Source organism: Lycium ferocissimum, chromosome 10, assembly GCF_029784015.1.
Source record: "Lycium ferocissimum isolate CSIRO_LF1 chromosome 10, AGI_CSIRO_Lferr_CH_V1, whole genome shotgun sequence".
NCBI classification, from domain to species: Eukaryota; Viridiplantae; Streptophyta; class Magnoliopsida; order Solanales; family Solanaceae; genus Lycium; species Lycium ferocissimum.
Genome location: NC_081351.1, coordinates 57109390 through 57126466, shown reverse-complemented (window position 1 = coordinate 57126466; position 17077 = coordinate 57109390). Strand labels below are relative to the sequence as shown.

Sequence of the window (17077 nt, the reverse complement as noted above, 5' to 3'; positions counted from 1 at the left end):
GGGAGATGACATGGGATATGAGCATCACTATTCTTACAATGAATATGATGGTGATGGTGCTCATGAGTCGTATGAGGAACATGGTCGATATGATCATAACTCGTACAAGGGTGAAGAATACTACTCCGAGAGCAATTATGAGGCAACACCTTATGAGGCTTATGAAGAAGAAGGAGTAGATGAGTATGATGAAGAGTCCTATGGTGGATACGAGCATGAAGAGTCATTCTACACACCATGGACATGGGGGTGAATTGAGGTATGCTCCTTCCTCACACTTTCGATATGAACCAATTGGTGGGAATTTGCAAGAATGGGAAGAATGTGGTGATGATGAGCCTATTGACTATGCACTTTGTGGTGAGTATGCTTGTAAAGATAATGGGCTTGCATATAATTCTTATGAGGGGTCTTCTAATAGATATTCACGTGCATCGCCTTGTGATACTTCCTATTCCAAGCAAAATGGTATAAGTGTGTGGATTGGTTCGAGTAGGAGTAGTCCAAGGAGGAGAAGAGATTATACATTTCCTAATCCAAGAAACACAATGAAATATGATTCTTACCACTAAGCGGAGGTGCCGTGTTCTCAATATGGGTATGGTGTGGAGGGTAGGAAGAGAGAAGTGTTGACGGGAGGTGACCAACTCATTGGTTATGGAAGTTCTTGTGGCAACTACTCAAGTCCGACATCTTATCCTAGTCCTAAGGTTATAACGACTAATCAAGAAAGTCGGATTCAAGAGATGGGAGATATGCCATCCATAGCAAGTTCATCGGCCATGATCATGAATCAAATCTCGGCATGCAAACGGGTATGGAAGAGATGAGAGGCGAAATGGATGGGAAGTTGAAGGGTATGGATGAACGGATGGAACGCATACGCAAGGTGCAACGAATGAAGATAGAGAAGTCTAAGCCTTGTAAAGCGAAAGAGAGAGTGAAGCGGAGGGTTCCCTTAACCCTTCCAAAGATGTACTTGACACTTTCCCTAACTCCTATAAAATTGTGAGAGAAAAGATTGAGAGAAGTAAGGGAGTGAAAAGTGACAACTCTAGAGAGGAAAAAGGAGAGGATGTGAGGAGTGATGTAAGGGAGTTGTCACAACCTTTATCTAACCCTTGTGACTTTTCTTTCTTCTCTAGTGGTCTTAATAATAGTGCAGGTATTCTCGGAAGCAAACCTAATGATGACCCTCAACCTTTGAAGGTTCTTGAGGTGGTTGAGAGCTTCTCGAAGGAGCAAACGAGCTCCAAAGTTGAAAACCAAGGCAAAGGAGGTGAATGTGAACTTCAAGGTAAAATAGCTAAGCTTAACACCACAAATGATGTGATTGATCATGTTGTTGAAGTGAGTGTAATTGATGGCTTGTCCTTAATTGAGCTTAATGAGTCTTTGCCTTGTGATGTGCCTAGTGCTATAATGACAATTGACAATGTAGTTGAAATGGATGGTCCAACACTAGTTGATCCTATTGATGACTATCTTGACTCTTCTCTGAGTTAAAGTTGTGTCCACCTAGTGTTGATCCTCTTGGTTTGCATGTTAGTACATTGTCATATGAGATGTTAGGACACCCACTAGTTGATCTAGCGATGACCAAATTGATTCTTCTAGCAAGATCAATTTGCGTCCAACTAGTAGTGTGGTTGCTTATGTTGATCAATTTGTTTGCTATGAAAATCCACTATTTGAGGAACCTTGTGATGTGCTTAATGACCCTCAATTTAGTGATGATATTGATGTAATTGATCATGTGAATAGTCATGTACCTAGTGGGAAGTTTGGTGATGTTGCAAATGTAGTGTCCTTTGGAAACTACAACGTATTTAGTAACCCACTATGGGGTGATGGTGGGCTTGGTCTTGATGACAAGCATGGGGTGGTTAAAGCTCTTGACACCACCCCCGATGACGAAAAGTTCTTCTTGAGGGTTTGTGACCCACTTGATGGACCAACGTCGAATTTGGAAAAGGCTTCCGAAAGTGATGAGTGCTCTTTAAAGAAGGGGAGTGAATTACATGAACAAGAGCACATTTCTTGGAAGGACTATGCTAGATCTCCTAACCTAAAGGATGGGAAGATGCTACTTCTAGCTTGGCATATGTTACATAACCCTTTCCCTTGTGATGGAAACTTTCCCTTAAAAGGATATGACATGATAGTTAGGGAAGGATGCTTTGAAAAAGAAGGTGAAACTTGTTTGCAAATTGTCACTTCTTCCATAAGTGTTCCAACTAGTAGTGACTTGCTTGAACTTGTGCTTGAACCCATAACGAGTCTACGCTTGAGGTCACTTTAGTTGAAGAAGTTGTTTTGTGTGACACCTTTCTTTATTACCTATTTGCTTATGATGATACCCATATTTGTGTTAAGGGTGCATCCTTGATTGAGAGTGGTAATTGCGGGGTGAATAGTTGTTTCCTTAGCCATGCTTTGTGGATAATTCTTCCATTCGACCCCGGTGCTAATTGTTGTGCATTGGTCGCGGGACGACATTTGGAGTGTTTTTATTTGCGGAATGAGGGTCCAATGTGTGGTGTGTTTTCTAGAATCAATATAGCATTGCATGCTTATTGTCTTAGGCCCTTCGATTTCCTTATCTTACCCTTGTTTCGTAATCCTTTGAGGGTCAACTTCGGGTGCCCCATATGTGGAGTCCTTCTTCACATTGATGATGGATATGTGGTTATACCACAAGTTTGTGCATCCTTGGCATGTTGGACGATTTGTTTGTGCTAACACTAACCCTCATGCTTTGAGGATCTTGCTTGTTGTTATCTTCCCTTGGGTTTTGCTAGGTTCGGATTCGAGGACGAATCCTTTTGAAGAAGGGGAGGATGATACGATCCTACTTGGCACACCTCAATTCAAGACTTACATCCAAGGCCAAGATATGGAACTTCAAGCTCTACAAGCGGCATGGATGATAAGGATGGCGTTGAAGACCTTTGGAGGCACGTACAAGCCCCACAATGAGGCCTATGATGTGTGGGAGGTAGCTTGGGTGAGGCTTGAAGAAGAAGCTACTAGAAAGAGGACCAAATGCGTAAAGTGGCCAAACGTGCAAATAAGGACATTTCTGCAAATTGGCTACATGTGCAAACTTGGACAAGGTCAGGAGTTGGCTATTTGTGCAAAGAAGGTTATGCTTGCAAGAAGGCCATGCATGCAAGGTTGATTAGAGGGCCATCTATGCAAGGAGGGGCGTGTTTGGCCATTGAATGCCAATTCTTGAATTGAAGACTACACTAAGAAGACTAGCCAAACAAGGCCCTTACTTCATTAAGGGTAGCATTGTAATTGCATATTAGTCTTCTTTACTTAGCTTGTATATATAGCTTGTCTTTCATTTGAGATTTTAGATTGGAGGAATTATGTATTGAATACTCTAAAGAGTGTTAGTTTGTTTAGGGTTAGCTTAGTTAATGGTGGATTCCATTGTTGGTCTTGAACCATTTTTCCATTGATTTCATGAAGGGTTGTTCATTTGTGGATTTCAATTGAATTTCCCTTGCCTTGATTTCAAATAGCATAGGTTCTTTGAATTGAATCAAATTGAGAGGGTCTAGGTTTCATATACTTAGGTTTGCTCATAGGTTCATTATTCATTGGGTCTTGCTTTTATCCTCTATTTCTCATCCCCTTTCTTCAATTCTCATCCCTAATTTCTCGTTATCTTTAATTCCGCGTTTTTGTGATTGATTTGGTGTTTTCCCCAAATCAATTCGTTATCACCAAGTGAAAGAAGTAGGATTCCACAAAGAGCACACAGTACACTTTTCACCTTTTTAGAATCAAAACACCATTAGATAGAACAAACATGATCAGGTTAGGTCCAGCACATGGCAAACTTCAACTCCCAAACAAACAAGTTTAAGAAAGACAAAGTGATGACCAGACTAGGTCCAGTTCCTATTAGACTTTCAAACAAATACATGATCAGGTGAGACAACAATAACCAGACTAAAATTCAACATAACAAGACTTCAATTTCCCAACTGACACATAACGACATAGGACAAGCAATAATCAGATTAGGTTCAATATAATAAGACTTGACTTTCCCATGACACATAACCACATAAGACAAGTAATAATCAGATTAGGTTCAGCATAACAAGACTTCAACTTCCAATGACAGGCCTATGATCAGGGAGGTCAAACCATGATCAAGCTCGGTTCAAGACTTCAAACTCCCAACTAACACATGATCACATAAGATACATAGGACAAATAATGACCAGATTAGACAACTTCTTCAAACAGACCTCTTGACCCTTTCCTTAATTAACCTCCAGACCAAAACACACCTCCAAATGAAAAATAACAAGACATAAGGCAAATCAGTTATTCAAAGAGCTTGTGACTTCAAACTAACCCTAATGAACCAAGCTTATCACAAGGGACACATAGGACTCGACCACTCATGATTTTAACAGACCTATTTGACTCTGAACAAAACACAGGACTTACACCAAGCAACACATTAGTATCATGGAGCACTTAATGGTGTTTACACAATCATGATAGAACAAAAAGTTCAGAGGAAAATCCATATTAAAGAAACCCCTCAACTCAAACTATAGTTCTAAGCCACACTTAAAGACCCTTAGTCGCAACTAAACTAGCAAGACATAATCAAAAGGTCTAAATGAAGATGCCAAGTCAAAACAAGTGTCTCAGCTTAGGCTACATTCCAAACCACACGCAGAAAGAACATCCAGTCATATTAAAACAAAACTGGTATGAATCAAGGTTCCAAAGGGAAAATTTGATCACAACAAGCCCATCAACTTGAATTATATTCCAAGCCCCCACATAATCTCATTAAGCTAGCATAATACAGACAAAATTCAAAGAAAGAAGAAAAAAAAAAGGCAATCACAACAAACACCCCAGGTTGAACTTTGTCCTAAACCACAAACAATCTTATGAAATAAGCATAGCATGGACAGAAATAGGAAGGAGAGGTATTAAATCAGCATATTAAATCTAGCCTCGATCTTAAATCACACACAATCATCTTGACTAAGCATAGCGTAGATAGAATCTAAATATAAAAGGGTAATAAGTTGAAACACTAACTTAAATCCTGTCATGAACACACACAACCACGCTACCTAAGCATAACATAAACAGAGTCTGGATATAAAAAGCCATAAACTAACTTGAACTTTATTATAAAACCACACATAAACAGAATCTAAATATGAAAAGCAATAAACTAGAATAATAACTTAAACTTCATCATACAGCTAATCTTATTAACTAAACATAACATAAATCTAAATATAAAGTATTAAACTAAACTACTAACTTAAACTTCATCATAAAACCACACATAATCTTACTAACTATGACATAACATAAATATAAAGCATTAAACTAAAAGATATTTACTTTTTGTGAGTGCAACCGGGGTCAAGCTAAAATCGGGCCACCACAACACCACACAACAAATAAAAATAAATTTTAGAACCAGGAAAATGAAAAAAAACCTTAGGTTAAAAACTAAATTTTTTGACTTTGGAATCTTTAAGACTTAAAAATAGCAATTTTCAGCCTCTTTTCAGTTTCCAACTTCAGGTCCTTTTCTTCGAACAAATGGGGGTTTCTATTTATAGAAACCCCAGAATGCCTCTCAGACTTGCAACCAATGATGTGGGACTTGTAAATTTATGCAAGTCTCACTCATAAATTCAGTAATGGTCCAGATCTAAAGTAGAAAAACTGCAATCAACGGTTCAAATAATTCAATACTAGCACCAATGGCGAAAACACATATAAAATGGGGGAGGGGGGGGGGGGGGGGAGGGGGGGTCTTTGTACCTTTAAGGGCCTGTTTGGCCGATTTTTTAGTGGGAGAAGGATGAAGCTATTAATGCTTCATCCTCTCCTTCACGTTACATGCTCCAGACGATGGGACAGGACCGAAAGAGGGGTGGGGTAGGTGGTGGAACAGAGGGCGGCGGTAGGATTTTACCCCTAGACGCCTCCCCTTTCCCTTTTTTGCCAACGAACCCCAAAGGGTTTTTTTTTTTTTTTTTTTTTTTAAATGACGGAGTGGGGAGGAGTATATACTCCCTCCCTAACTTGCTATTGGGACGGGTCTGGTCCTTTGATCGGGCTCGGTCCTTTATTTTTTCTAAAAAAATCTTTGGACCCATTCTCTTATTTTATATATATATATATATATATATATATATATATATATATATATATATATATATATATACTCACCATGTATATTGGTATACACATGGTGTGTATATATATATATATGTATAGAGGGTTGGGGAAAACAAAATAATAAATAAATAACGAAAACTAATTATTGGTCCATCAGGACTTAAATAATTTAAAATATGACTCATAAATAAAATAAAAATCATTTTGCAGATACTGGTTTTGAATTAATTAACTAGCTAAAGGAAAATTAATCAACTGCACAAACGCACACAGAATTAAAACTTAAAGGGTAAAATGGTCGATTCTTTCAATTACTCAAAGTGCCTTGGACAATAAAATGGAATAAAATTACCCATTAATCTAATTTTTCTTGATTTAATTAATTAAACAAATAATTATCCAAAATGGGTTTTCTGGGCCCTTTGATTAATTTCAAATAAAAACAAATCTTTGAATATCATCAATTTCCACAAAAATTAAAATTACCCTGGAGATTTCTTTATCAATTTAAAAGGGTGAAATATTATCCCAAATAATTTCATAAAAAATTACCTAGACCTTTTAGGGTACACAGCTGATTTTATTTATTGTCCAAGGACTCCGAGCACTCAAAATAAATTACGGAAGGTCAAAAATTAGTTGTCAACAAAGGGTAGCAAAGGTAGTAATGGAACTCAAAAGTAAGAGAATTACCAAATTTAGAAAGGTGCCAATTTTTTTGGGACAAACTAAAAAGGAAAGGAGGACAATCTTTTTGGGACGGATGGAGTATTTTTTTCAATTGTATTATGTATGCTTCTTGAACAGTTTACGGCATAATTCACAACAATAATGAATTGTGCAAAATATTTGGTCGAAATTTGTCCATCACAAATAAGGATAGTTAATTAATATATCTACATCTAAACGAGAATTGTCCATGCTTTGATATGATTCTGAAGTTTAAAGATTCCTTTTTTATCGCTTTTTATTGAAGCTTCAACTTATCTATGTAGTGAAGAATCTGCCTGTCACGACCCAACCCACCATGACTGGCACCCACACTAACTCTTAGTGGGCGAACTAATACGCTTAACCATCTACTCATTCAAAGTCCATTTTTACTTATTCAATTTATTCAGTTCACAATAAAATAAATGCAAGATTAAATCAAAAGTGGTCATGCCATAAAACAATAATGTAAATGCGGAAGTCCTAACTATTACAACCCCAAAATTCAAAAGTCACCGTACAAGGACTCTAATCCAAAACATGTCTAAGGAATCCATGCTATCTGAAACAAATAAACATCAATGTCTGGAATGGAAATAGACATTAAATAAAGGAATATCTTTGGGTGGCCTGGCACGGATAGAAGCTCACCCTCAATCTGTCAGCAAATGGCCTCAAGCTAAATATAAGGTCGAGTAGCAGTCTCTGGATCACAATCTGCACTCAAAAGAATGCAGCAAGGTAGTATCAATACAAACACTCTGTACAAGTTAATATCATAGGCCGACTAAGATTAGTATCATGCATGAATCATAAAATCAATAAAACAGATAGACCAGTCAACAACACATAATCAGATAGCCAACACCAAGTCAATGAATGATATTATATTAACAGATCAAGTCCACCACTGATACTAACAATCAAGTTGACCAATGATATTAACAATCAAATCAACGGAGCAAGTAATGGAATAAACCTCACAACAACATTTTCCCTACTCAGTCATTGATCACTCGTGTACATACATGCTAATTGGTGTGTTTGCCCAATAGCTATGACCTGCAGGGTACCCATGGTGTCCATGTACCACTCGCTCCGGAACTGACCTCAGATCACGAGTCCATAATCTAGGTCACATCCTCACCCCCTGTCAAATGTGTATATATATATATATATATATATATATATATATATTGTCACATCACTTTCAATGATCGATTATCAAGTAGTATCTCATTTTCATCAAGAAGATCATATTAGCTTCTCACCACAATTGTCATCAAATTATAGATCACAACACATCGAATAATGGCATTAAGCCCACATTATCACTCAATCAATAGCATATAGGAATTCCAACCACACATTATGCCCGAAGACTAGACATGCTTTCTCTTATCAATCTCATAATACATACAATCAACTAATCAAAGTCTAACTCAAGTAAACCGTAACCTACCTCAACTGCAGAGCAGGAACAATGCGAATCACTCCGCTATAGCTTTTCCCTTCCGTAATGCCTCGGAACGCTCAAACTCTAGCAATTAAAATGCTAAATAAGTCACAACACTCTAGTTAACAATATCAATTCGATAAACACCCTTCCACTTTACCCCTTTCTAATGGGTGAATGCTTACTAGATGTAAATCATCCCAACATTGGCCTTAGCAACCATAAACTATCAATTCATAAGGTTATTCATTCAAGTTATCTCTTACAAGCAATTTCTATGGTCAAGCTACCATCTTTATGAAACCTTAAGTCTCAATTCACTTAGTTCATGCCTCTATGGTTCAATTCTTGATTAGGAAGTGATAACCCAAGCCTTTAGATGATAATCACACATTAATATTCGTAACCTACCAACTATTAAAGGTATATTAAGTTCTAGGGTTACTAGTCTTAATTTACCAATATAGACCCATTAGAATGATGATAATCTTAGAGATGAATATGTAATTAAGGAAGAAAGGGTTGAAACTTACCTCTCAAGAATATTCTTGCCCTAGCCTTAGAATTTCGTCTTAGGTGCTCCTTGAAAACTATGTTGGAGTTTTATGAATAAAGAATTCAGACTAAGTGTTTAAAAACACGGCTTACTGCCCCCATCGACTACTGCGGCGATCGTTCTATCCACTGCAGCGGTCTCTTTATAGCGGGCAATGGCCCGCTGTAGCGGAACTCTACCTTCGTCAACTTTCACTGTGGCAAGCACGGACCTGCCATAGCACGAGCGCTACGGCGGTCCATTGTCCGCCATAGCGGACACCCCCCATTCCCATATGTCCACAGCGGCGAGGAGCATGCCGCTACAATGGACCCGACGTAGCGGTACACCGTCCACCGCAGCGGTACCACTGAACCAGTAAGCTCACTAATTCCACCAATTTTTTACTCTACCACACAACACTTCACCCGAGGCCTCACGAACACAAACAAAACATGCACGTAAATGTAAAAACACCATACGGACTCACTCGTAGCCTCGGAATCCCCAACGGAGGTCTAATTTGCTACGTCACCCCCAAATGGACTCAACACAATCAAACAATAATCACAACAAGCCAAGTTTTTAGTTCTTAGACTTCAACATTTGAGTTTCTATCAGCTCTTTCTACCCTTGGAAAGGTTCTATTCGGGGGTGATCCTAGATTTCCTATAATGACCGGGAAGGTCGTTACACTGCCTTCTTTTTCGGTCACACCATATAGTTGGCCAGCATGTCAGCCAATGTATGCATTGACCTCTCTATAGCAATGGTTAATCTGGAATCTCCCTTTAGCTACTAACTTCTAAGATTAAACCTTTAATCTGCAGTTCTAGATGCATCAAGTCTTCTTTCTGGTGGCAGATTTATCGACATGTAGAAGGATTCATATGTCTCAAGATTACGATGGTGCAATTTTTTTTTTAATTAAATAAAGAAAAGTCTCATATACTCAATTGCTTATCAAAGTTCAAAACTATTTTGCTTTATTTAACTAAAACACAAAAAACACACCTTCCAATTCGGTTATTGTAAGGAAGAACCTTATTTTGAAACAATTCTTGATGAAAAAAGAAAATTATAGTCATTATAACCTACATAAATAATTGCTCTATTCATCTTCAACTTGTGATCTTTCTTTTCATCCATAACCAAATTATGGGTCAACGAAATAAAGCCTATAATAATATAGAATTGTTTACTATAAGCCAGAATCAAGCTTTTCATCACCAAATATGCGTTGCCGGAAGTCATCAACCATGTGAGGTAATCCTTGGCGAAGGGACACAGTTGGCTCCCATCCTAAAAGTTGTTTTGCTTTTGTAATGTCAGGCTTTCTCTTGTGGGGATCATCTTCTGTATTTGGCCTAAAGTCTATCTTTGCATTTGGATCTATTGTATCTTGCACCACCTGCAAATAATACTATTAGTTCAAACATCTCTCAACCTTGTATGGTTAAAATTTGAGAGTATTTATTGTTAAGAATATAATTAAGTAATTAAAAGTGTGCTATCTCTAGCGGCTTAAACTTTAAATGAGATGATCGCACACTTCAATATGGTTTCAGAGCTAGACCATCCCTATTCTTGGTTTACCAGATCTTGGACCCCATGTTATATATTGTTCACGCGCTAGTTAGCAAACCTAGGTGTTCAGGAGTGAGTCCCACATTGGTAGTGGGATGGGTGACTTGGTCAGGTCTTGAGAAATTTTCACCTTTTTGAATTAATATTTGGGGTTGAGTTAGACCTAATGTTCATTTCTTATCATGGTATCTGAGCAGACAGAGATCCGGAGTTCGAGTGTCACCATAATTTTTTTTTTTTTAAAATAAAACGTTGTGTATGACCAACCATAACAAAGGATCAGGCACCCATATGAAGAGACACGTTGATAATATAATCGAGTACTCTCCAACAGCTTAAGTTTTTATATGAGATGACACACTTCAACATTTATATTATTATATGTATGAAATAATATTACACAGGTATACCTGCTCTAGAGAATTTTCATGTCTATATTAGAGAGGTTCAATTGTTTAATGTATACATACATATTAATGATCTAGCACATATCCTAAACGTTTTTCAACTTTGTTCGACTGACATTTTTAACATGTCTAAACATTGAGATGCATATTTGCCACGTTGCTAGGTTCATGAATGTACTAGAATAAAAGACGTTTATTGAAGGAAACTAAACTGAAGATGTTTAATTTAATACATTTCGATGAATTATGATGCATGAATACATGTGCAAAGTGAAAGTATATCTTACTCCATTCGATGTCTACAGTCAGACCTCTCTATAACAATATCCTTATATAACATCAACTCAGTATAACATTCAAGTTTTTCTCGGAACAAATTATTTATGTTATATTTTACCTTTCTATACCAATTTTTTTTACCTATAACAGCAACAATAATCTTTATAACAGTATGTTCTTTGTAAAATTATCTTTTTATAACATATATCTTATTTATTGGTAATATAATAATTAATCATCTTTATAGAAATAGATTACCAACAATATGTCTTGAGATTTTGACCGAAGATTTTGATACTTTAGTATTATGGCACACAATATTATATGAATATGTATTTCCATCAATAAAAGATTTTCTTTTCTTATACAAAGTGTGATTAAGCTTAGGGTTTAACATTAAAAAATGAAAAATTAAATTTTATGCATTGTTTTGCCTATAACAACCAAAAACTATTTAAATGTCAAATGTTGTTAGAGATGTGTAACAGCCAGTCACTATAACAACAAAAAAAATCTCAGAACTAACGATATTGTTATAGAGGGGTTGACTATATATTTCATAGCGGGATCATTATGGTGAGAATCAAAGAATTTACAGATAAGTGTCAATTTGATCTATATACTGACTTTTAAAAAGATATTTTATACTATTATTGACTTTTAACCTGTAATATCAGGTTAATTACTATTTTTAGCAAATTAACAATTAATACCTATTGTAATTACCTAAATAATTCAATTGTGTAAATCTTTATTGCATGACAACTTAAACTCATGAGAACTATTATGGTTCTAGCCGCATTTGTAGATTGTGTTTTTTCTTTGATTACATTACAATTTTGCAAAGCAATGATATTTATTAATACCTTAGCTAGTTCAATCATGGTAAATTCACCAGGGTTCCCAAGATTGAAAGGACCCACATGATTCCCTTCCATCAACCTCATCAATCCTTCTACCTGTTTATAATAGCCATCAAGAAAATAAATTCAAAAGCAAAATATTGTCTTAATTAAAGGGGTCAAAATTTGTGCCAAAAATTAAGAAAAATCACAAACTAGCTAGCTTTAGTTTGAGGAAATATAGAGTTTACCAGATCAGAAACATACTGGAAGCTCCGAGTTTGCTTCCCATCTCCATAAACAGTTAGTGGTTGCTTTCTCAAGGCCTGCAAATATATATTCACAATTCATAACAGAGAAACTAACAAATTACAATTGTAGTATTATCATGGATGACCTATAATATTGTTTGGGAATTCTGTTTGGGATATAAAAAAAACTGTCCATTTATCCAAAATCCAGTTTCGATCTACATATGGATAAATTAACATAAACCTGTGCAACGAAATTGCTCACAACCCGACCATCATCTAGGCCCATACGCGGTCCATATGTGTTGAAAATCCTAGCAATTCTAACCTGGAGAAAACAACAATGTTTTGAAATAATAAGCTCTTCATATTTGAAATAAACCCTGAAGTTTTAATTTTGATATATGCAAGCAAAGTATGTGACATTAATTTTGGAAAATATTTGCGTAAAATACAAGGTGTTGAAGTAGTAGGGAAACCTCAACGTTGAGTCCTCTATGGTAATCCATTGCCAAAGTCTCCGCTGTTCGTTTTCCTTCATCATAACAACTCCGGACACCTGCTCAAAGATAATAAAACAAAATTGAATTACTTAGTTACATGCTCTATTGACACGTGAACAAACTATTTCATCTCTTTAAAAAATAATGATAATCTCGAGGACAAGAATAAATTAAAAAAAATGGATGGAGGAATTAACTAACCAATGGGGTTAACATTGCCCCAGTAAGTTTCGACTTGAGGATGCTGCAAAGGATCACCATACACTTCACTGGTGCTACTTATCAGAAATCGAGCTCCCACTCTTTTTGCCAGCCCCAACATGTTCAATGTTCCCATCACATTTGTTTTGTGATCTCTATCTAATTGAATCAAGGAATCTTACCAAAAATCTCCAAAACACACATTATTTTACCAAGTGTCGGAAAAAAAAAAAAAAACGCAAGAAAAAACACCCCACATGCATGTTAGCTTCAACCAAAGCTAAAGTTCAAAATTCATCCATAGATGACTCTACCTTAAAAAATCGAATCATGTACACTTCATCGTGAAAATTTATTTCAACATTGATTGACGGAATAAAAAGGACATAAACAATTTAACTGAAAAAAGAAGAAAACGATATATACTACTCAACTATCTCTATCCTTAAAAAATTCATAATTTCGGAATTCTAAAAAAAGTGATTTTTGTCTGATCATTCGATATCCGGCACTCGCTAAACTCATCGAGAGGTAAAACATTTTACTCCTTAGTGTATGGTTCTATCCTACGTGAATCCAGATTAGTTTGGACTACTAGTCTTCGGATATCGAATGGTTAAATAGGAAAAAAAAAAAAAACCTTATTAAGCAGTAATAAATTTTGTTTAAGAAATTATAAAACTTTTTAAATCACTTAAGTTTTTGGCTCGATTGAAATTAATCTGAACTCTACTCCCCCACAAAATATTTTTCTGAAAAATAAGTAAGTCATGCGAAAGGATATAATGGTCTTGACGGGATTATACTTGTAATGAACAGGAGAAGCAGGGCAAGCCAAATGATAAATGTGATCAACTTCAAGCAAAATTGGCTCCACCACATCATGTCTAACTAGCTCGAACCTAGGGTTCCTGAGATGGTGCAACAGGTTCTCTTTGCGACCGGTGAAGAAGTTATCAACCACAATCACACTGTCCCCTCTCTCCATCAACCTGTCTACTAGATGGCTCCCCACAAACCCTGCTCCACCTGTTACCAGTACTCTCAGATTCTTCCTCTTCAATCCTAATGGCACCTTTCCACCTGACAAACATTCAATAAAGAGTAACATAATTAATTTCCATCTTCAAAAGCAGGGACGGATTTAGAAGCCCGGTCATGGTGTTTACATGAACTCAGTAACTTTTGTCCTAACGCTATATATATTGTAAGAAACCTATTAAATATCTATAAGTATTTGACTATGAACCCAGTACAATATTAATTTGAAGTCTTTGTAGGAATTATAAACTTTAAATCTTAGATCAGTCTCGGTTCAATAGATCCTTTGATCACAAACAACATATTTTGCTTTAATTATAAATGAATTCAAAATTTTAAGTTAATGGGAGTATAATACCTGTTATCACACTAATTAATTTGTTGAGTGTCTCATGCATGTTGGCTGAATTACATATATCTAAGATCCATTTTCTTAACACTATTTAGTCTCTTGTGACTAATATGAATGTAAATTAATTTATACTTGAGAATATAGTATGATATATTTGATGAAAAATAAATAATGGAAAATCTTATGATCAAGCGAACCAAAACATTCAATAAGGCAGAAAAATCATCATCATATGTATAAAAACTGAAAATGGATGAATCTTTTTGGGAAACTATTGAGGATTTTGTAATGTAGCTAGGAATGGAATTTTACAGTAAACATGCATGCATACCTGCATTAACATTGTGGTTAGATTCATCACTAACCAACTCGTACGTTCTTCTTCGAGGAATCGAAACCAAATCACTACTAATTGTATCCCCGTACAATGATGGAGAAGACACAGAATTAACCACAGTGAAAGCCGCAACTGAAATGGCAATTCCTATGAATAGACAGGCAAGTCGCTGCTCGTCAAGCACGTAATTAATCAAAGATAACCCTTTCTTGCTCATCATGTGTTTCTTTACGTTGGTTTTCTCAAGCACTTGATTATGTTCAGTTCCCATGCTGGCCAAAAAAGAAAATCTTTTTTTCCTAGCTTGAATCAACTTCTTTTTCGATTGGTACTACTCTCTTGGAGATCTAAGGAGAAGGATCAAGAGATCCGAAATGTGGGTTGTAATAAAAAGGAATGAGTCATGGAATAATGTATTAGTTATGTATATAGTTCGATGTGTTGTAATTAAAGTTGTTACTTTGTGTGAGAGAGACTCAAAGGGAAGAAGAGAAGGCGGTGAGTGAGTGAAGCTTTTTGCATGTTTGTTTGCCGTAAGATCCCTGTACGGCGCAACTAATGGCGCTTTTCTCTTCCTTTCTAGGAGTACCAATTTAAGCTAAGCTTCTCTTCCTTTTTTTTTTTTTTTTTTTTTTAATTATAAATTTTCCCCCTGTTTCTTTTTATTTTTAGGGTACTAGTAGTAGTTTTTGTTATAGCATATCACGTGAATAGTGCGATGGTAAGAAGAGAAAAGATGTAACGTGGCCTAGCTGAAAACGACACCAATCTAGACTTTATTACTGATTATATTCTGAGAAATGGAATTACCTGTCTAAATTTACCTTCTATGATAACACTGGAAACATTTGTTTTTCTATTTTCTTGGCGCAGTAGTTGACTAGTTATTGTATAATAATTTCCAATAAAAATGGTTTTGTCAATAACTGATTAAGAAAATCCGCCAGGAATGTTGAAAAAATGTTATTGGGCGTGTTGCTTGAGATTACAAACTCCTATTAATCAACGGAACTAGAATTTTAAGTTTATGTCAAACTTATAACCAAATACTCATATTTATGAAACTAAACATATACATACATATATATATATATACACACATATATATGTATATATATATAGAAGAAGAGGAAATACTAGAAAATGAAAATATATTAGAAAAAGATTATACTTTAATAGATATAGAAACAGAATTATATAATTTTAAAACAGGGATAGAAAGAATAGGAGTAATAAAAAATCAAAAAGATCTAGATAATATAATAAAAATATTAGACGAAATAGAAATTATAGGGGAAAAACCGTTAAAACGTTGAAAAATAATAGGATTGTATGTAAATTACATATAATAAACCCAGACTACGTAATTAAGACAACTTCTATTGAAGCAACAAATCATGCTTCTATCCAATCCTTTATTTCTTTCGAACTCGTTATTATGAATCTATTACTCTTAGTATAAGGTTATTCTCTTAATTTCTTAATATACTCGATGGATTAACCTGTAAATTCCTAGGTATTTGAAAGGCCGTTTTAATGTCCAAATGATAAGGGACGATGTTTGTCGTGGTAACCGGGGTGTGGTTAAAGAAGAAGGATATTTAGAACAAAGATTAAGAGAAAGAGATGAACAGTGTAATAAGATTCATAACTGGATAGAGTCTAAAAAAAAATGTAAAAATTGGGAGATAGACAGAAAATAAGAAATATACCTACATGATAAGAGGAATCAAGGAGTGAGGGAGTACCGAGTAGGATTGTTTAAAATATTTGCTAAAAACCACTCTATATTTCTATCCATATTTATATTGAAACAAAAAATATAACCCCCTATTACATTTGGTATCAGAGCGAGAAGATTTTTTGGACCTAAACCTATATTTTAAACCTTTATTTTAGAGTATATTTTATGAGAAGACCATTCTCTGCACGACAGAGAAGACAAACCCCTATACCTGTTTATAGACAATATTATATGAGACAACATAGTTTTACTAAATATATAAGTCATAATTATCGTATGATATATTTAACTCGAAAAAAACTTACAAATCTTAAAAAGACAAGAAAGATTTTAACTGAATATAGTAAATATATAGATATAGTCCATCGCCAAGACTTGCATGATCATATAACAATACTAAGTTTAAGAAATAACCTTAATTGGGAAATATATTTCACCAACGACGAGATAGTTAGAGCTGAAAATTGTATTGGACATCTAGAACAGAAAGTAAAATTTATCCCATTAGGGTAATGCAAGAAAACTATTTAGAGGTAAAGCAAGAGTTAGAAAGACTGTACCCAGAATATATCAGACTAAGTAGTGCTAAAGAGAATCAGTTAAGATTACAAGAATTAATAGATATAATATCAGGATTAA

At 35.4% G+C, this 17077-nt stretch overlaps 1 protein-coding gene across 1 annotated transcript; it reads right to left on the bottom strand.

The window, feature by feature from the left end:
* Positions 1 to 9831: 9831 nt before the first annotated feature.
* LOC132032432 (UDP-glucuronic acid decarboxylase 4-like) lies at positions 9832 to 15339 on the bottom strand. Its single transcript, XM_059422057.1, has 8 exons — positions 14689 to 15339; positions 13749 to 14047; positions 12965 to 13112; positions 12740 to 12819; positions 12505 to 12588; positions 12261 to 12335; positions 12034 to 12126; positions 9832 to 10305 (listed from the first exon to the last, which is right to left on the bottom strand). Exons 1-8 carry the CDS (start codon positions 14963 to 14965, stop codon positions 10096 to 10098), a joined length of 1266 nt encoding a protein of 421 aa, XP_059278040.1. The 5' UTR covers positions 14966 to 15339; the 3' UTR covers positions 9832 to 10095.
* Between the last annotated feature and the right edge of the window lie 1738 nt (positions 15340 to 17077).